This window comes from Lepisosteus oculatus, chromosome 2 (genome assembly GCF_040954835.1).
Source record: "Lepisosteus oculatus isolate fLepOcu1 chromosome 2, fLepOcu1.hap2, whole genome shotgun sequence".
NCBI lineage: Eukaryota > Metazoa > Chordata > Actinopteri > Semionotiformes > Lepisosteidae > Lepisosteus > Lepisosteus oculatus.
Window position 1 is genome coordinate 10,807,791 of NC_090697.1, and position 22,874 is coordinate 10,830,664.

Below are 22,874 nucleotides of genomic sequence, written 5' to 3' on the forward strand. Positions count from 1 at the left end.
CTATCATTTTATCCCTGAGCTGTTTACAAAGTTCCCTGTTCTTCATGGTCAACTAGTTGCATCACTACATGGGCTGTGGTTTGAATTTTTAATATCTATCTCGGGGAACTTAATGAGACAGATGCACTACAGATGCATGCCAGTTTGAAAGTTCACATCATTAGTATAATAGTCTATTTTTTTTAAACCAGACTGATTAAGCTGATTAAGGGATTAAATACTAATGCATTTGAGAATCTGTTCTTCCTTGAATATCTAATTTACCTACTGCCCGATTGCTTTCAATAGCCTGTGGATTCGAAATACACAGTCCTATATTAAAGTGTTATGATTGCAAGCCCAGACAGACACAAAAATGTGGTAACTTCATAAGGCAAAATATAATTTTGCAAGCCACTGTATATGTAGAGAATCAAACTGCAGTTCACAAATGAATTGAAGGCATGTGAAAAGCAATAAACTGGTCTGGTAACTTTCATGCCAATTCGTACCCTGGTTTCTTGTCATTGCCTTTTTAGAAAACCCAGCCTCGGCCATAAATACTATTTATGAGGCAGGTTTTGAAGGTGTGGAATCAATTAAGGTTATTTTTCAATTGAACATTTATATGTAATAGTTCCATTTTCACATTAGTGTAAAAATGTAACTTGATTTGACATCATAACCATGCTGGTCAACATTCTCTTACACATTTTCAGTTCGCTACCTTCTGTCCTTCTTCTGAGTAAGATGATAAGTCTACATGAACAGACTATGTAGATAGAAAGATGCTTACTGTTATTTTTTCCCCTAAACAAAATGAAAATGATTCTTCTGTATTTTCATGCAAACATTCTTCTGTAGCCATTTTGAGTCAAATTTAAGTAAATTTTTTTAAACGTTTTTAACTGTATTTGAATCAAAAACTTCCAGTACAGGCAAGGTTATGTTTTTTTTCCCTGCCCGGAGTTCACCTTATATACCGTTGTACGACGTATGCAGACACAAAGTTCACACAAGCAGCACTCAATGCTCTATCTACAGTATGTTTCTGTCATACCTGATTATTTTAATGGATTCATCGTCCTTCTCTCCATCCAGGTAGGAGTGATCTATGAAGAAGAGCTTGTCGTCTGGAGTGGAAGGCTCCTCAGGGTCATCCAGGCCCCGACTGCCATCGCTGTTGATGTCACTGCTGTCCACCTCCATGGTCATTTCCGAGTCGGGCCCCGGGCTGGCCGGCTCTGGACGGGGAATATTCAGAAATGAAATCCAGCTGCCGTTCCTGGTACTGGAGTGCGGACATGCGGTTCCGGATACAGATACCCGGAGAACACGGATGGCTCATGTGCGTCTTGGGTGATGCTCTCTACCAGCTCAGCTCGGGAACAGCAAAGCAGATTTAAACAGAACTCAAAGATAACAAGCCTCTACCACGTTGTTACGAAAACAACAAAACAGAATTCGCAACTCCGTTTAAACAGATTCAGGGGCAGACAAACCTGAAGCTTGTTTATTTACAATGTGAGAACTCCTAATTCAATACTTTGCTTAAAGTGAAGAAAGGTTTAGTGCCTTTCAGCTGTTCTATTAGAAAGCTTTATTAAGCTATCTATACAGCTTGGTAGAACTGAGTAAATTTATAAAAATGCTTGAATGAATACAGTATGTATTACAATTATTTAAACAAAAGTATTGTTATAAATGTATTGGAACAAAAACAGATATATTTAAGGTGCAAAGTCTTATTAAATACTCACAGGTGCAGTAAGTACAATCCTGTACATTTCAAGCAGCACTCTTATATAAAATTGTGCTAAGCTCATGTGGTCATTTTTAGATACTAGAGAATGACGAATATACTTGCCTCCATTAAAGACAACTTCACCAAGACAGTCTCTCGGTACTTTAGAGGAACATCGCTTGTGACAGTTAAACTTACAGTCTGTAAAATAGCAGGGAAAAAAACAGGTTACAATAAAAACAAAAAAAATTCAAAGTGATTAAAAAGGCAAGGAAAACTAAGAATGTTTCAAACTATAGACAATAAACATAAATAAAACATAAAATGTCAAAATAGACTAATGTATTTAAAGTAGTTATTCCTAACAAGAAGATATTAATCCGTCCTGTCAGACTTGGGGAAAAAAATGGTATATATCTGAACAGTGACTGAAAATGTTAAAAATGTTAAAAATGTTAAAAACTTCTAAAAAATTGAAAATGTCTTTATGAGAGTAAAAGCTCTGTGACAGTCTTGCACTAGAACAAAAAAGGTTTTGAAAGTTTCTGTTTCCTTGTTAAAATGATCCCTAGAACCCACAAGCCCGGTCTGTTTCATTATTAAATGCCACTTTGAAGTCTTCCTCTCTACACCTGGGGTTCACAAGGCACAGAGCTCTTCTTAGATAGATCACTTTATTGGCCATACAATATTTCTTGCATTAGGAATTTGTCTTTTCGCATACCCCAGCTTGCTCTCCATGAGACACACAGACAGGGAGAGATTATACAGCGCCCCTGGAGCAGCTGGGGTTAAGGGCCTTGCTCAGGGGCCCAATGGAGCAGGATTCCTCTGCCAGCCGCGGGATTCGAACCGGCAACCTTCCAGCCACAGACACAGATCCTAAGCCACAGAGCCACTGCTCCGCCCCATTCTTTCCCTCCGTCCTACCTTTGCACTGCATGCCCTGGCGGAAGAGCCCCTTGAGCAGGCGCTTGCAGTACTGGCAGATGGTGGGCCGTGTGTACGAGTGGATGACAAAGGTGTGAGGCACCTTCACCCGGCCCAGGACCATCTTCTCCATCCAGATGGGGCGTCCGCTCCACGAGGGGATCCGCTTCCCGGCCTCCTGGTGAGAGCGCTGCGGGGGGGGGAGGGGGGAGAGCGGGGCGTCCCACAGTCAAGAGCAAGGCTCCCACACCCCATCCAGTTCAAACACCACGGCGAGCCCCTTGTCTCGCTTGCGATGGCTGGAATTCAGCTCATGAACTATCCAGGGGTCCCAAGACCATCTGCACTCTACGGGTGACAGAACCTTCTCTTTCTGTGGTCGGGCACATCAAAGCTCAGGAATTCTGATGACATCCCTAAGGACATCCGATTCACCTTACCTAAGGTGAGGATATCCCTGAGGATATCGGAGAGTCACCTTCCCTGAGCTCCTTCAGATCAAGACTCAAAACGTTCTTCTTTAGAAGAGCTTTTATTTAACCGGTTCTGTTTCTGCCCCTTTGCTTTCCTGCTGTATTCAAATCATTTATTCTGTGTAATCTGGCTTCTCTGTGTTTTCTGTCATTGACTGCCTTTTTTCTTACAGTTAAGTACACTGCAAAAACACTTTTAAAGATGCTATATCAAATAAACTTATTGCAGCTGCTGCAAATGTACCTAGTCTCCACTTCACCTGAATTGCCATACCTAAAAACCCATTGCAAAGTTGAATTTATTTCACAGTTCGACAATATACAGACCAATCTGAGTTAACCCATGTTTCTGCAGACATGCATGAACTACACAAGAAGACCAAAGCAGTAATGATGATGTAAAATAGCAACATCCTGTATTTCCATACCAATGTATTACAAATAAGTGCTCTGTAAAATTTGTGGTCAAAACATTCTTTTCACAGTTCATATTTGCAATCGCAAAACAAAATGTTTTAAAAGACAAGACTGGCAGTGATTGCCCTGTTGGCACAGATAATTAAAATCTCACGGTTCCCCTCAACAAAAGAGTGGAAACATGAAGAGGGAAAGAGTTAGCTCAGTCTTAACTTAATTTTGTTTATTAAATTTCCACTGAGCTTCTGTAAAATAAGAAAACAAAAGAGCACACTGCATTGGAAAGGTCTGTAAACACAGCTTATATAAAGGCCGTTACATAAGCAGAGTGGGAGCCAAAATGGTCAATGTTGTTTTGAAACTCAATTGTCTGTGACATTTAAAATTCCGGTATTTCACGAAACACTCAAAAGAGATGTCCAAAATAAAACACTGTATAAATATATTGGACTACAGAAAAAAGCTTTCAAGCAATCTTTCTGAATTGCTTTCAATAGCTTGAACAGCATTCATCATTATTGCATGATGAATCTGCAGCTCAGTGAACAGTGAACTTTCTGAAACAATATACTAGGGGCTTAAAATGAACATGTTTTCAGACATCAATTCAATGAAAAGAATCTGAAAGAATGTTTTTTTTAAAAACACACAGGTCATCTTTGGGCCAAATGGCCTCTTGTATGTAACCTTTCTTATATTTTAAACATGAAATAATACTTATCACTTATTCATATTTTGGTAAAAACAAATTGATTAATATTTCAGTAGAAGATTTCACACAACCTGCGTCGTGCTTCTGTATATAGAATGAAAACAACGAAGTCTGGTCTGGGTACAGAAGTGAAGGTCAGGAGCAACCAATGGTCTAAAACTGTGGCACGCGGCACGCCCCCAGGTGGTACACCAGATGACCCTGGAAATGTATCGTGTGTACTGAAATATTTCAGTTTCAGGTGTCATCAGTTCCTTAAGTTACCATAAGAGTGTGAAGGCACCTTGACATGACTCCAATCAGATGTCCCATCTGGGCTTTGCAACATATTTTATGAGGAAACCCTCCCATGGTTTAAGACAGCCAATACTGGTAAAAGAGATAAAATTCCAAACATATCTGGAGGTGAAAAGTGATAACCATAATCCTTTGCCTCTGAGCTCCTTACCTCCTCAATAGGCACTGTGGCATGTTCAATTGGGATGGGTCTGGGGACAGATAGCCCAGGGCCTGGTAAGGACACATTGGAGAGTCGTCTCTTCCTCACTCCACTGCAGTTGTTTGGTATTTTAAATGCACAGCGCTTGTGGTAGTTCAGCCCACATCCTAAAAGATTTGAAAACAAATTATTAATCGCATTTGTGCAGCGATTATTTCATCCCAAAGCGTCCTAATGCGGTCTACATATGGAGCGAACCTGCTTCATCCATGACTGAAGTGCAAAGCCCACCTGGGTGACACATGGCCTCACTGCCCAGCAGAGCTGGAATGACTTCACCGGCTGAGTTAACAGGGAGCTTCAGGGAGGCCAGGTTGTTCACTCCGGAGTGGAGCACTCCTCTTTCAGACAGTGCCAAGGGAGGTTTAATGACCAAGTAAGTCAGGAACTTGATTTAACCCTCATCCAAAGGACAGCACCTCCTATAGCTTCCTCGGTGACCATATCTGAATTTCTGGAGCAAACGGAAGAGCGCCACCTACTGATCCAGCCACACCACTGACAGCAACTACCTGGTTTACCTTGAGTAGATTCTGAGAGCTGCGAGATCAGGAGGCATAAGGAGGTCACCCTGCTGTCAACGTGTTTTATGCAATTATATGAAAGATCAATGAAACGAGCAATTTGCTCTCTCTTTTAACACAGCCCATGGGAAACATAATTGTGGCAGAACCCCACCCTGCCCATATCCTAGTTTTTGGAGATGTTGCCCAACTGTACACATTAATTCCCACTCGCCTCCACTAGATGGCTCTACCTGCACTTTGTAAACCAGGCATCTTCAACCCTGCTCCTGGGCAGTACCAAGGGCAGTTTTCTAGGTAACCAGTGAAGTGTCAATATCTAAAGACTTTGAAAAATTCAATTCATTTATAAGACATACTGGATTGGGGTTCTCACAGACCAAAGTTAGAGAACTAAGTTAACAGAAGTGATTTCATACACCACAGTAAATATTTGTAAAAGACACAGAAGTATAGCCATCTCCTTTTGGAACAATGGAACTGTTTCATTAAAGACATTTTTGTTCATCCTTCAACTAATCCATTTTACCTTATTTACATTTGAAACATAAATAATTTTACACTTTAAAAATACACATGACATTTAATATTATCTAATAGTCTTACCAACATTTTAAATTTTGCAGTCTGGGCAAATCGACCCATAATAGATCAAAAAAACTTGCGTGGTTGGAGATTAAACACCATTTCATGGCTCTCTCTGCTTTTTGCTGTAACACGCTAAAGATCCATTCAAAGACTAAAATCTTAGCTTCAAAGAAATCCTTTACAAATAGCAGGAAGGCACACACTCAATTGAGACATCCTGCAGAATAACACTACGTGCTTTAATTTTCTCCTCAAACAGGATTACAGAAATTGATGTCGGATTTTCTTTTTAAGTTCGGATAAACATTTAACGCCTATGCTTTGTTTAAATTCTGGCACAGCGTGCAAAACAAAATGGATCAAGAGCAACCACACAAAGCAACCTACCTTCACATTTCAGGCCCTGTCGGACGAGGCCCCAGAGCATCTCTCCACAGTAATCACAGAAGGTAGGGGCTTTGTAAGAATGCACAAAGAGGGCATGTGGTCGGATCTGAAAGTCTTCGACTGTAGCTAAAGCTGGAATTCAAAACAAAACTTAAAAATACTTAAAAAAATAAATGGGAAACTCATACAGAAATAATACAAAAGGGTTTAAAGAAGTAGATCCAAACTAAATGGAAAGAAATTATAAAAAGAAAGAGAAAGGCTGAATTAGTGAGACTGTTCCATGCATAACTCCAGCTCCATGTGCTGAGATGACAAACGTCCAAAGAGCTAAACAAACTCACTATAAATCTGCCCTGCTCACTTTCCGTCATCACTAAGCTATCAAAGTGTAGAGAATTCACAGAGCTGTAACATTTTCTGTGATGTGTTCAAGCACAATGTAAAGACAGCACATTCCACAAATCTCCTGCAGGTCTTGAGCAATTGAAGGTCTCCCACTGAACGAGCAAAAGAACACAGCAACTGGGAATGAACAGAGGAACAAAAAAGTTGAATTTTTGGCCAAAATGACCTAAATGGCAATATTACAGACACTAAACACCGTAAATAAGATTGGTCTTCTTGATCTGAGCAACATGCTGTTTAATAGCATACAAAACAGTAGTTTCTCTGTTCATTGCTAATTTAATTGCTTTCACACCATCCTGTTTCTCCACCAAATATTACTGCCTCTTGGAAGTGCTTTCATTTAATTTCACAGGAGGATTCCCACTGTCCCAGAAAATCATGAAGCTGGCACTGACATCTTTTAATGCCAGATTGTGTGACTTTACCACAAAAAATGAATCCACTTTGGTGATGTCACTGGTCAACATACCGCAACCGTTTCCCATTGATCACCATACCAGATCTCATAATATACAAGACTTCAGTTTGAGACTTCGAACCTGTTTTCATGAGCAAATGGAATACTGCATGTACAGTAGAAGCGGTGAGCATCAGGAAAGCCGCTGCCTAACGCAGTTACACTGTGGCACCGGAGGAGGGCGTTGCGATACCAGAGATCGGTGCTCACGTGTACACAGCTGTGTTTTAAGAGACATGAGAAAGTGGGGGGTGAGGTTTTCTCTGCCTCTGGGATGTTCTTCGCCAAGGACCTGAAACTTTGAAAATCCTCAATTATGGTGACTGGACCATTTCGTTTTTCTACTCATAGGCGATTCCAAATGGAAATTCCCATCACTAACTTGTAAGCAAGTCACATTTGTGATCAGGGATCCCTTAAAATATGAAGAAAATATTTGAAGCAGCATACGACTGATGAAATCAATAACTTCATTGTACATTCACTTTACTAGTAATGGGGAAAAGAACAACGGCAGCATCCGAATAGGTTTGAAAAAATTGCAGCTTGTGCACTTTCACAAGGTCGTGCTGTTTTTGTCCTTTGCTGATTTTCCGTTCTGTAGTTTCACTTGCACGAAGCAGAAGGCAATTATTTATTTTTAATCACATTCATGTTTGGTTTCTCTTCCTGTTCAGGGTCTGGGAGGCAGCACAGCATGAGAATAGGAAAGGTGCTGGAGATGTATGAGGGATAGATATTCAGTATGCTGCTCCATCTCTGCTCTGCGACGAGAAATAAAAGTGGATTCGCCACACCTACAGTAACTTGAAGCAGCTCAGCGCAACCCTTGTCGTCTAACTCATTTGAAACATGTCTGACATTAATACATTACAACCATTTTTTGGCAATTATTTGGATCTTCATCTATATTAGAATTGTATTAACCATTTTATTTGGGACATTGATAATTTAAGGAATTTGTAATATGATATATTTAATCCTTAAGTGTAAATGTATTTTGGGATCCATTGCGTTCCATCAGTTAATTATTTATGCAAATGTCCAATTTGTTTTTTTTCTCCAGGACATTTGGCTATCACTGCTGTATTGGAATTTTCGGCGAGTTCATATATGAGGAAAGCTTTCATTATAATTTCTATTATAACTATAATTTCTTTTAAAAACGTATACAGTATATTTATCAAGAGGAGAAAAAAACTAGTACTCCCATCCCCAAATAAATGTTTCTATGACAAAAAACACACACTTTTTATTACTTTTTAATAAAAGATACTTTATATTTCCTGCAGCAGAGATTGGCAATTCGGCAGGATATCTGAAAGGAATGCTTCAAATCCAAAATGATGAAAACTCTACCTGGCAGATCACCATACTTCACAGGAATTCAAATAAGTGTTAAGCATGCCAATTTGTAAAAATTCAAAAGTCGTTCTTAGAGTACCAACAGTAACCTGATCTAAAGTCACAGGCAACGAGAGCCCACTTTCTCCACTGTTTGGATAAACAGAACACAAACTCCCTGTAGCAATGGACATGTGCCATACAGGCATTCCACAGAAACTTTAGTCTGACTAGTGTACAGTACAAGCACTTTGTACCATTACAACATAGTGCTTTGTACCACAGTGGCTTCATTTACAGTCAATTTGATATTTATGTCCTCAGGGTGATATTTCTACTCACATCCCATACAATACACAGCACTGACATCTTGCTTTATAGGTCAGCACAAAGAAAATCAGAATCTTGTGCAGTTAATTCCCAAAAGACTGAAAAAATTGTTGCACTACCTATAAGACTTATGAACACTACCCGTTTTTCTTTGATAAGAATACTTGCCAGCTACTTAAAATACTTGATTAAAGTGGAAGGTGTTTAGACAACCATGGCCTGAAATTTAGTAATTCATATTTGTGTACCATCATCATTCTGAGCACATTTGTACTTAATCTTCTATTAGTCTAGTGTGATTAACCATCCTGATTAATTGTCATTTAAAAATGTCTTATGGATTGATTGAACTTGAATCTCTCAGAAACGAATTTTTGGACAGTGTAAGCCAAAGATTTTGATAAAAGAAGGTTTACAGTTCCAGTATTTATATTTCCTCTAATTAAACCCACATACTGTAATACTTACATTTATTACAGTAGTTCGGCATCTGCAGTTTAATTTTGTTTGCTTTTCATTTATTCATTTTAACAGACATCTAGCTCTGGACAGTGAACTCTAAAAACCATTTCACGAGGTGTACACACAGGGTCTTTTGGAGATTTGAACTACATCCTCTGCAGAGAATCAAACTTTCAACACAGTTGCCACTGCTAAATACAAATTATTGGCAAAGCATTCACTGCAGTACGCACTGCCTTTAGACCTGAGGCATTCCAGCCCATTTCAGACATTACACTGTCCTAAACAACCTGATTTATGATGCTCTTTTGGAGAACCTTCTGTAAAACACAATGTGAAAACATATCACCCGCCAACCATAATTTGGATACCTCAGGCTAGCCTTAAAACAAATCACCATATAGACTATGGATGGAGGATTATGTTAACAAGTCTGCTGGAACACCTGATTTATATTCACTCGAGGTTGGTAAACATGATGGATCACTCTGACACAGTATTGTCTGACAGCCATTGTTTCGTGGAAATATGTTTTCCAGGCTCAAGTGCTGTCTATTTTCTTGAAACGTTGTACAAAAGGAATGTGTGGCTGCCCATTTATCATCCATACCTTCAACTGAATTATTCTATTCTATGAATCTATGAATTGGCTTCATTACTCTGCTCTCCTCCCCACTGATAGCTGATGTGTGGGGAGCGTTCTGGCGCACTATGGCTGCCGTCGCATCATCCAGGTGGATGCTACACATTGGTGGTGGTGGAGGGGATCCCCATTACCTGTAAAGCGTTTTGAATGGAGTGTCCAGAAAAGCGCTATATAAGTGTAAGCAATTATTATTATTATTATTATTATTATTATTATTTTTCACTGCTCATGATGCAAAGAAGGACCAACCGGTGAGAAGCTGTGAAAACATGCTTTTTACATTGGGAATCACCACAATCACTAGTCAACATGCCTTTTCGCTACACTGTCCAGACTGGTGAGCTGTCCATCACTCACAGCAGACTTGCCTCAGCTAGGCCAAAGATGCAACACTGAAAGCTCACAGACACCCAGCAGGTTTCAGAGACATGCTACTCAGCCACATGACCCCAATATCCCTCTACAGAGAGTGTTACCACCAAGGAGGAGCCCCAGTGAAGTTCACACAGGAAAAACAAAGGATTCCCAGTCTTGTGGACGACTCTGGACAAGTCTTGTGGGATACTTTAAAGAACCAGTAAGGATTTTGTCCTAATTTTGGGCCTAATTTTCTTTATATACCCTGATGTCTAAAACTCTCAGACAGACATCTTAGACACAATCAAGGATTATTATAGTATATATACATGTTATGAGCCTCAACAATTCTCTCAAAGCTTCTGCTAGTGTTTCCTACTATTACAAAAACTTTGACTATTAATACAGCTTACATTGAGAAAGAAGACATCAATCTTGCCATTCAGCAACATGCAGTTCACAGTGATCAGAATGCTAAAATTCTGTTCAATACTCAAAAGTAAATAATATTTCCAAGAGAGAAATTAGTAAGAAATATCTGGTGAAGAACTCCTAATCACTCACAGGTGTTCCACATTCCTGTGAAAGTATTTAGTGGTCTCTGAGTGAATAACACATTCGTCTCCACCTACACTCAGTGGAAGAATGAAGGATTATTCTAGTCAGTTACTGTAAAGAGTACTCTCATGTCCCAGAGAAGCCTAGATCAAGCAAGAGAAGTCAGTTGTTGTACAGCTGTGTGTCCCTGGCCAAATAGAACCAGTCATGACAAACTAGGGCCCTATCAGGTTGGGAAAACGCTGTTCTGTGGAAAAGGAATGAGGAGAGCCTACGGATGCTGCACAGTGGGGAAAACTGGACAGAGGGAGAAAGCACTGCTTCATGGAGGAGTTTGTGGGGGGCTCGCAATGTTGGGAGCACCAGTGAGCTGAGGCAATAAATAAAAGGCAGCCGTTGTGTACGAAAATGCCCCTCTAAGACATCCCAAGAGACAGAGAGAGGACTGAAAGAGGTTTTGCCAGGCCAAATTAATCTGTTAGTAGAGTGAGCCACGCTGCTTTCTCCACTAGCTGAGCAGTAGTTGAGAAAGGAGTAGCAGAAGAGCAGGAGGGGTGGCCTGGCATAGAAGGGAAGACAGGACAGAGCTAACTGCACCTGAGAACATCAGCTGTGTGCCTGAAGTGGAGTGAACGAGCAAGAGCAACCTCTGTGAATGCTCTGTGCCCCTCTTAGTGTGACACCAGCTGGATGGTGCCTCAGTGCCCTCATGTGGCTTATGGCAGAGCTCTGTATAATGCCACCTTGACATAACAGCCAACATGAAGGGTTACAGCATCTTATCTCATTTACATATTAAACGATCAAGGTGTTCCTACTCTTTAGAGGTATTTGTTCCCCTGGACAATTAAAAGGCTTACTTTTTGCATCGAAAAAAACAGACCTATCAGCTTAAATAAAGTGGATAGAATTGAGTTAGATGATCAACGTAGAATTGTTACTTCATAAAGATGGAAAAACACTGAGTGAACAAAGCATAACAATGTGATTTTTGCACAGCAGCGTATCCTGAGGAATTTTATTGCAGGAATCGTTGTGGGGGGGGGAGCTCACAAAGATTTTGTCACTTCCTCAAGATCATAATAGATGTTCTAGTGATCAGAGGAAGCCATCTGGCTTTACAATGATCTAACACCTACAGAGAAAGCTTAACTCAATCAATCAAAACATTTACAAAACCTGGCATTATGGATAACATACAGGACATACTAAAACAAAAGAAAATACGTAACCTGCTTTAAATACGCCTATTTCTATTTTAAGAATGGCTAACCTACTGTACCTCAGTACTGTACATACAATGTTTACACAAATAAATTTCATCTGTCTAGAGAGACAAAATAGTCTAAAAACGTTTTTCCATCTTATTGCTAGTATTGTAGCACTCACAAAAAAAATCAGTGGTGACGATAGACATCATCGACACATCAGCCTTAGGCAATGGGTTAATTTAAACCTGCAGGACACCACTCGTAGGCCTTCCAACATGCCTGGTCCAAGTTCTTTGCAGGTTTTCCTGAGGATGGAAACCACTTTGTTTCTGTAAACAACTTAGTGGTTGAAGTTTTGAAGCACTGTCCTATAGTCCTGTGCTGGTTCCATACTCTTATCAGAGTTGTCAATAAACTAAGCTAAATACTGAGGACAAGTGTTTTGAGTCAATATCCTACTTAATGCTGTTCTTCTAAAATTCTTATTTATGTGCAATTAGTAAAAAATGAATAAATGTCTACAAGAAGCTCCCTGGCTATACTAGAAAGTAGTTTTTGATTTTCTTAGTTTAGGAGGAAACAAATGCTGACCCTGAGGACGAAGACCTTTGTGCTAAAAACAAAGCAGACCCAAAATCCCATAAATGAACCTGCCAGAGCATATTTGTAGGTAAAAAGCACAAAAAAAACTAGTTCATTTTTATTCATGCCATTTGCAAAAGAGCAAGAACAGTCAAAGCACAACCTGAAATATTTTGTTTGCTTCAAGATCTCTGCACCAAAACCAGACACGGTAAGAAGCGAAGGAAGTGGGCTGACGTACGGCCTAGTGTGGTCACTGCGTTCAGGAAGTTATTCATTTCAAACGTAAAAAAAATACGTTCGAATTTGCTGCCGTTTGGGTGCTGTTTGAGAGTTAAACACCTGTCTTCGCTGAGATGTAACCACAACAGACGTCTGTGGAGTTGAAAAACCTCTTCATGACATTACTTGGTGAACACAGAAATCCCATCAATCCAATATCGAGCAGCACAACTACGAGTCTTACTTCAGCGAGGGGGGTAGAAAGCGTTATCTGCGCTATACATCCACGTTTAACAAAAGCAGGCTCAGCCCATTTCTGTTTAAGGAAAGGAAATACAAGTTGGACCTGCATCTATGCACAGTTTGTAAAATGCACAAGAAGACTACAGTGATTGAGCAGCTGTGGGTGAATGTGATGTTTTCCTACTGTCACTAATGTGCAGCAAGGTGGAAGCCAAAGTGAACATGGACACTGAAAAAATAAACTGCGTAAGAGGGCCCCAGCTGCCAGAAGCTACTGAATCTGTCCCACCTTTAAACTTCAATTTAACGCTATTCTTAAGAGCTGGAACAGCTGCATCACACAAAGACGCTGCTCAAGCTGTTTAAGCACCATTAATCTGGCGAAAATAGGAGGGTTCACAATGCTGTTCAAGGATAACTTCTTAAAATACTTACATATAGAAAAGAAACAACATTTTTTTTACTATATTCCACATCATTATCTTTACAAATGCGGTGCATTTAAATCACATGCCCAATGCTTCCAAAAAACCACTGCGTTAAAGCTATACAAATACATTCTTCATTTGGACTAGAGATCATGACTGTCAGCAGCTCTTTCATTTCCTTTAATCTTTCCTTTATCCTTTATTAATTATTAATTAATTTATTAAATCTAGCCAAGATTTTGTTTAACTCAGAACATTTATTATTTTCTGAGTTATTTTCATGAGGTCTTGAGTTATTGGTGGCATCATTCTTTTTTTCCAGTGTACCAGCCACTGTAACTCATTTCTTATGCTTTCATTACAGTTAGGGCTGTACCTATAGTACTGTGTGTTGCAGGATCCCCGCTAGGTGATGGTGAACATGCATGACCTGAAAAGGTAAAGATATTCACTGCCCCTCCCCTTGGACACCACTAGATGGTGACCTTTCTATTTAGTTCTTGTACCCGACAACAATCTTTAAAACTGCCCTTTATTTGACACAAAATCTGTGAAAAGCCTGATCGGTTAATCTTCACATTTTTACTCATGCCCTCATCCATTATGTATGGCACATACATGTGAAGACATTCAGGTAAGAAGAAAAGACAACCAGCTGCAAAGAAATCTAAGATAGCTAGAGGAAATTAAGCATTTTGCAGAAAAGAAGTGAATAACCTCTAATGTTTCACCCAGCAGAGAACCGAAAAAGCATGAAGACACACATATACATAGGATATATACTATGTAGCATATATATAGACCATACATTTAACACATACATAATATCTGTTGGGGAGAGGTTCTAATGCTTCCATTTTAAAGCTTGAAATGCTGATGCATTTATCTTCTCTTCCATTTTCAAAACAATATGGGCTCCCACCTAGTCCTTTGTGCAAAGGGCTTGTGCAAAGCTTTCGTGTTATATGCTTCAATAAGACACTTTTAAAGGTTTATAAGAACATAAACAAGGTTTAATCTATCTTTCCACATATTTAAGCAATTGTTTAAGGGACTTTGTAGAAATGTACACAGCATAAACAGGGCCAAAGCACAGAAATGACAAATTACAAATTAAATGAAATTACATTTGTAGAGGTAGAGGAAACCTCTTATACATCGATTTCTCCACCACAATAAATTATTAAATGTATCCTGCTCACAGGCTTTTTTTAATTCTAAGTAAAAAATAATCATTCTAGGAACCACATTCTAGGAACTGGACAATGCAAAATCAATTTCTACACTTCTTTACCAAACGTAAATGTTACTATCCCTTAAATAGCACACTTGTACTTTAAATGTAGGTAGCTGCATTAAATTAAATCTTCTCCATATGCTCAAAACCTGCATTGCTCTTGCATGTAAAGTAAAGGCACATAAAAAACCATCTTGAAAAAGAAAAAAATAAGACTACAATGTCAATAAAATGTCTGCTCTCCCTGTGTTTGTGTAGGTTTTATCTGGGTGCTTCAGTTTCCTCCCACAGTCCACAGACACGCTGGCAGGTTAACTGGATTCTGTGAAAACTGGCCTGGTGTGAGAGAGTCTGTGAGTCCGTCCCTGTCGTGGGCTGGGGGTATCATGCCTCGTGCCCTATGCTTGCAGGGACAGACTCGGGCTTTCCCGAGAGCCTGTATTGCCCACCTGAAGTGGTTAGAAAATGCACGGAGGGATGGAGAATGAAATAAATAAGCTCTGATTCTGACATGTTATGTCTTGCTCGAGGGGAGCTCCTGTGTAAAGAAGTGGTCCCGAGTGTTCAGAGTCAGAAAGGAAACCAGGCCCGACCAGCGCTGCAAGTGACCAGAACCTGTTGTTCTTTACCGTTCACACATACAGTACTGCCTGAGCTCTCACAAATAACCCAGTCCAGCCGAAAGAGAACGGGCACAGACACACTTACTGTGTGCAACAGTTCAAAAGGAATTGATTTCATCTAGCTGTGCCTCGCAGGGTGAGGCTGTAGACAGGCTAGCACCTTCCCAGTCTGGGTCTACAGTCTGCAAGGTGTTATACAATATTAGGTATTCCAGACAAAAATATTTTGTTTCAATTTTAGGTTCTATAACTGGAAAGAAAGATATGTACATTTAAACAGGCTGTAGCCTAATGAATAACCACCAATAATACTTCTGAACAGAAATGAGAAGCCCCGACTGCCGCTCCTGGGCTGTCTCTTTAGGAGGCTCCAGCCGTCATCAGAAAGCTGCTTATTCTTAGTATGAGCTGCTGCCGCCTGGAGCCCGGCCCGAAATACAGGGTGCGAGGCAGGCCCACAGCCTGGACTTTGGGAGCCACCCTGTCTTAATATAACAGAAGACTGCACCTAACATTGCAGTTCACCCTTTTAAATCCGACTACTCTTTGTGGCAGCACACCCTAACTTGGCACCCGAAACTCTGCCATTTCAGACTACTTCTAATCTCTTCACTTTTCTTCCTATGAAACACAAATGGTCACAAGGTGGAAGCAGGATATTCTTTGCCAAATTCAGAAACATACACCGCACACATACTCTCAAAAAGGATTAATCGTGAATCTGCTGATGGAAAGTTAATCTATGCTTATCGTTCATCTAACAAATGACTTTATAATCAAGAGAATAATAAAACATATTAAATATATAGAACTAAAGCATAATCTTGATTGTAAACTTGTGCAAAACCCAGAGTTGTCATAATTTCCTGATGTACAGTCTCACTGAAATTTCTTCAATTCTCCTGGAAGAACTGCATTTATTAATTATTTATATTGCACATCTAAATATATTAAACACAAAGTTGCTTGTGATATATAGGGATCATTGTCTCATTTGAAAAAATAGTAAGCAAACTCCACATTTTAAGAAATGTTAAACTAGAAACTGCCACTTACAAAATCTGGACAAATAGCAGAAAATAAACTTTAACATGTTATTGGTAACCAATACAGACAACTACAAACTGGCAAGATACGTCTTTCAACAGGTTTTCTTGCTGTAAAACAGCCCTTGGCTTGTATTACGATATGGAATACTCTTTCAATTATATTTCGCACTGGCTTGTGTGGAGTACAGGAAGATCACCAAACAACCCTTAGCTTCAATGTCTCTGAGAAGAACAGACTTTTGCAGGAATGGCTTGTTTTCTGCCAGGAGAATCTGCAACATCAACAACACCCTTAATCACACAACACAAGAAGCATATGGAACTGGCCAACACTTAAGCAGGAATGGGTAAAGTTACAGAAGTTTGAAATGACCGCTGTATCCAAATCTGGAAGTTGATTTGAAAACAATAGCCAGAAAGGGATACCTGTCTCTTGTGAAAATCAGAAAAACAGATGGACATAACAAGCCTGCAGAAACAGAACATGGAGACTGAGAGTATCCTGTTCAAGAAATGCTGAGAAGGAAGACAATTTGCACAACCCCAGAGAACCATGCATTGCCTAGCAATCAACATTTGTAAGATGCAGACATCTGTTTATGTTACTTCACATTCCTTTACCTTACAGATTTATAGTATATACTGTAGGCCAGGGAAGTCAGTAACATTCAAGAAATATCCCCAAATTTTAAATATTCATCTTTTACCCTAGAAGGAAATTCAAAACCAAACAGTGAAAGCTTCAAATTGAAGTTCTTCAAAACAGAAATAATTACTGCAACTTATTTGCGTTACCTTGATAACAAGTCAGCAAAAAAAGACAACTGCAAAACCATTTGGAATCTGGGACTACACTCTTATAAGAAAACCTCTCAGGCAAAATTGAAGTAATTATTTACAGCCAATCAGATGCAGGAAAAAAAGTTTTTCCAAATACAGCTTTGGAAACAGTGTTAATTGCACCGGATTAGAAATGTGTTCACAATGAGCAAATAATTAGAACTGTGTTTGAAAAGGATGTCTATAAAGAGTGTTCAAGAGAAACATTAATGGTGGACTTAAAAGAATAATTATTCTTTTTCATTTTTCTTGAGATGATTCAGACAATAATGGTTCATTCTCTCCAACTCATTACAGAGGTATAACAGAAATACAATAAAACCAGAAGACGAGATACGGGACAAATGAAAAAATACAGAGGTACACCATTTAATGTCAAGGCCAATTTGATGATGCAGATACAATGATTCAACCCAAGTAATCAAAGGGAAAAAAGCATTAATGTCTGCACACTTCTTCTCCATTACAAATTAACAGCCAAAATGAGCAGCTTTAACTTGCTTTAGCTGGGGATGCTGAAGTGTCTATTAGCACAAAAAGCAAAGGACACAGAATCAAGGCCTCACTGCAGGACCGTGCACAAGACCGATAATGCTGTACTCACCAGAAAGGACAACCTCGATCAGGTCTCCTTCGTGAATGTCATCGGCTGAGGTCAGCCGCTGCAAGATGTTTTCCGAGTTCAGGTCATGACGAAACAGCAGGATCTTGTCATACATGCCAAAGAAGCCGCACTCTGGGAACTGAAATCAAGAAAACAGCAATTAGGAACATTCGGTTCCAGATTTAAAGAGCCCACTTTTCCTTTTCCTACAGAAACGGCCTTTAATGTGTTGCACATCAGTCACGTCCACACATGCAGAGTCTCTCTCAAACTTGCCACATGTTACTGGCACCCAGTCTCCTGAAGAAATAACAACCCTCCGCTTTCTAAAATTGAAAAGGATTTGCCTTTACGGTCTTGCCAGTCGGCACAGTCGTGCCAACATCCAACAATGGCAAATAGGAAGCTGGCAAACCAGCTCATGTCATGTCATTAATGAAAATAGTAAAATTATATACTGGGTTAATATGTACTCTAGCAAGATGTAAACCACAGCATGAAGAGTCATTGTCAGCACCACAAAGGTGGTTTCAGAAGAAACAAAAGCTCAACACAATCTCTTACGGACTGTATTGTCTAACCACAAGTTTTTTTTTGTTCCGAATATTCAAATGAAACACAACTTAGCCAACCCAAGAAGGTCAGACAACAACAAGAAACTCTTAATTTGGCAAAACACATCTCTCAGTAAAACCTCAGCCCACAGAAATGCTGGTCAAAAGAAGAGCTTGGTTAAGAGAGACCAGCATGGTTTCACAGTTTTACACTTTACATCTCTCTACCAAAAAATATCTAGTTCTGAAGACACCATGAATTAAAAACTGCCATTACAACAGAGATTCAAATTAGTCTGCTTTAAACAAGAAAAACAAAGGAAATGCATTTCATCAACTCTTAGGCATATCTGTCCATTACCAGCGCACAATACCATAAAACTTTGAAACCAGACTTTGCTACAGACCTCAAAGTAAAGATCATACACAGTAAAAATCATACAGTGTGTAATACAAAGGTTACACACCAGGTCTAAAAACGTGATAAATGGTATCTTCGAACTGAAAGAAGCTGATATCTAAAATGTACACCCGCCTGTATAGTGCTATCAGTTATGATTTTGAGTTGACAAAACCTTTTTAAAATTTTATGTGTCTCAGCTTAAAAAAATGTATCGCAATAAATCAAAATGAAAGAAATAATTGCATTCAGCAGACAAACAATTTGATATGTGGAGCATCCACCCATATCTTAAGGCATGTGTGTTCCTTATATACAGTATAAGCACATAAAAGACCTTAGGAGGTCAACCTCTGTTAATGCAAAGGTGATGTCTTCAGACTCCAGACAAATGGAAACTCATCTGGACCACCAGTCCCAAGCAATGAGTAACTATTTGCAGTACAAGCAGTAACTTTTAGGAACGTGCTGTCACTTTTGAAAACCCGTACTCTCATTAGACATTCGCGTTCGTGTTAATTCACTTTAGACTTCAATACAGTTTCCATGTAAACTGGTCTTTTTTGCTGTGCAACAGTGTTTTTTAAACGAAAGCACCTCTTACGACTAGTGTCGAGATGCTTTATTTGGGCAGCAGCCATTGATATTGGCCTGTTTCCCAATACCCTATGGCTATTTATTTGGTGAGGCTCACATGGCAGCATCTCTGTTCACAACAAATGGAAACACGGGAAGACAGGCAATCCAGCATGAAGCCAAGAGCTGGACTGAAACTCAAAGAGTTCCCCCTGACCAACCTTCATATACATCTCATAAACTGATGCTCCATATACTGAAAATGAACATAACCATGGTGATTCGGGTGTCACTTACTTGCTTGTACTAAAAATGATGAGACACAACAGCGATAACCTGATGTGGGGACTACATTTGCATGCGTTCACTGCTTCCTGGCTCGAGTTTTGTGACGCAGTGCTGGCTGGTGTATCCAAGCATGTTCTTTACCAAGCTGCAGAAGGTTCAAATTTCCAAGGATCCCATTTTAACGAGAACTGAAATGTCTGATATATACAGTAGTAGCCCTGTTTATTCAACTTTCTTACTGTGGTTTTCAGAATAAAATGTAAAATAATATTATGGTTTACCTTTAAAGCCTTGAATGATTTGGTTCTTGGCTATGTCAACTGTTACTCCATAAGTATCCAGCTACAGTTGTTGGAGATGCTGTTTAGACTCTGGTCGACTTTCTGTCCTTTAAACTAGTGGCATCTGTTTTATTGGAATTACAGTATATCACAGTCCATATCGTTCCATGCAATTCTGTCAGGTCTTCTAAATCCTGCTTAAAAAAGAATTCAGACACTAGCTTTTAATTCTGACTGATTGCCTCTCTGCCTTGAGAGGCTGTGTCATTAAAAAAGGCTTTATAATATTTTAATTAGCACCTTTCATGACACCATGTAAAAATGCTTAACCATAAAATAAGTCTAAGGTAAAAGCGCTGAACAAAGTATATAAATAATTAATACAATACAACACATGGAACAGAAATGAAAGTATACACAAATGTTAAGACCAGACTGGACAGTGTTGACTGACTTGCGGGACCTGGTATGGATGGGAGATCCAAGAGTCTTGGAGCAGCAGGACAGAAAGAAAGGCCTCAGTATTCAGAGCCTCGTTTTATTCTCAATAGAAGGAGGGAGTCTGAGGAGCACAGATGACATGCAGGTGTGCAACAGAGGAGCTTAACAATTCCAAACTAGTCAGGAGACAAAGCATTCAAGCCCTGGGAGGTGTGCAGAAGCGTATCAAATTTTAATCTGAAATGCACAGTGAGCCGCTGAAAGGAAACTCAAACAGGTGATATTCAAAACATGAAGAATGTTTGAACACACTAGTATGCACTGCAGTCGAATAATCAAGCCTGGAGAAAACAAACATGCATGTGACAGGCCTTCATCTGCACAGGCCTGAGCACATGGAAATTCACAACAGATTCTAGGATACTAGAATACTGTGCAACGACTCTTCATTCAGCCACAGTCTTATCTTCACCCCAAAGACCACCAACCACCACCGTCACTCCCTTTATATACAAAACTGAACTAAATGAATGTGGCTTTCACCCCTTTGAAAGTTCACTAATTTATCAATTAATACAGTGCATGTGACTCTATATAGAAATAGAGACCCTAACGACCTCTAGTGGACGGTCAGCTGGAACCACTTTCCTCACTATTGCTGGCCTGTCTCAAATTGCATTAGCTTCTCTACATCCATTTGGGATACACATGAATCAGCATGGCCAGTGCTACAAAGCTGAAAAGACACCTTCACAACACGGCAAGCACGAGCCTCTGATCAAAGATGATACAAAGATGATACAAAGATACCAACCCTGAGCCCCTGGACTAATTCCAACACCATCAACGGTCAAACTAAAGTTGGCACAGATGTAGATCCAATAAGTATAAGCAATAAGCATAATACCCGAATTGTTGGATGTAAAAAATGGATTACATCCACTTTTTAGCTCCTTTCAAGTAGTGTGACAAGGGAGATAGAATTTGATTAATGTCAGACTTCATGCAAACATACAATTGTGTGTCAATAGAACAGAAGTCAAACCTAATGGTAACATGCAGATATTAAAAATAACGGGACCAAAGGTACAGTCCTGCAAAGCACCATATGTGAGACCAGAGGCAGATATGAACAAACTGTTTACTATCAGATAATATTTGAAGCTCAATAAAGCACTTCCAGTAATGTCAACAACCTTCTTATGTATTCAGCAAGATGGTATGATCAACAGTATCAAAGTTAGTAATGAGGTCCAGAAGGAGAAAAACTGACAAAAACAAACAGAGTCTGCAGTTGTCAGTAAATCATTAGTAACCCAAACAAAAGCTGTTTTAGTACCACATATTGATCTGAACCCAGACAGAAATGGCTCGTGCAGCTTAGGCAAAGATAAATGAGCTAACAGCTGAACAGCAATAGCTTATTCTAAATAAATATATAAAACAAAGACTATTAATACTTCTATTGCTGCTATTATTAACTACGATGCCACCATGTAACCTGACGTTTCTAACATGCCATCAACAGGTACAGAGACCTGCAATACTGTGCCCCTTATCGTGCCAGATCTGGTCCCCTTAGCAATGCAGTCCTGGACACAAACATATTTGTTTGTGTTTAAATTACTCTCCCTTTCCTTTTTAGTGTTTTGTTTTACATTTAATAATTCGTCTAAATATGGTCACAAATTTATGGTCAGGAAAACAGAGGGCAGGAAATAAAATAATTAAAATAAATCTGAGCGGTAGGTCTAATTTTGAGACATGCAAGTTCTTTATTCTCTGGCACAGTTCTGGTGAAAAGATAAAAACATGAAAATCGAAACATGAGGAAACAAAGACAAGAACATAACTAAACCACACAACATGTTACACAGAATACAACATTAAAAAAATATAAAACAAGGCACAAAGCATCATAGAGGTCTACGTTCTACAGATCCAGAAAACTCTGAATGCTAACCCTTTAACCTGAAACGCTATACAATACCTTGACAGGCTGACAAGAGATGTACCTTAAATAAAAGAATATGACCCAGGGGTAAATCTCCCTTCCTATAACCTGGATGTCTAAGAGTGAGTGAAAATCCCCGCATTCTTAAAATCTATCACCAATTAGGAAAGAATGTATTTAGCCTGAGGATTCAACAATAAAGAAATTCACGATTTCCTAATAATAAACAGGACAGCAAACTCTCTAAAACGAGGTTCACGTTACTTAGCCAGAATCTGGTCTCCAAGACTAATCAGAACAAGGTCCTCTCGCCTGGTTAGTATTATGATTAGCCAGAGCAATTTGCTAGAAAACTCCCTTTTGTCCTCTGTGTTTACCTGTCTGTACGTTCATCTGCAACTGGCTAAACTGGAACTCATTGTTTTCAAATTGTTACACAGCTCTAACAATGTTATGTTATACTAAGTGTGGGTATTTGAAGGATAAAGTAATTTAAATAGCACAGAATTAGGTTTTAGATATC

General features: G+C 39.4%; 1 protein-coding gene across 3 annotated transcripts in view; it reads right to left on the reverse strand.

The window, feature by feature from the left end:
* The window catches only part of prkd3 (protein kinase D3), a 105,322-nt gene that overhangs the window by 26,996 nt on the left and 55,452 nt on the right, over positions 1–22,874 (reverse strand). For all 3 annotated transcript variants that reach the window (XM_015354321.2, XM_006626132.3, XM_069196918.1), the window contains exons 3-8: positions 17,858–17,996; positions 6,254–6,385; positions 4,704–4,861; positions 2,654–2,843; positions 1,847–1,924; positions 1,040–1,223 (exon numbers count right to left, since the gene is read on the reverse strand). In XM_015354321.2, the coding sequence (XP_015209807.1) occupies positions 1,040–1,223; positions 1,847–1,924; positions 2,654–2,843; positions 4,704–4,861; positions 6,254–6,385; positions 17,858–17,996 (881 nt within the window). The remainder of the gene's footprint in view (positions 1–1,039; positions 1,224–1,846; positions 1,925–2,653; positions 2,844–4,703; positions 4,862–6,253; positions 6,386–17,857; positions 17,997–22,874) is intronic.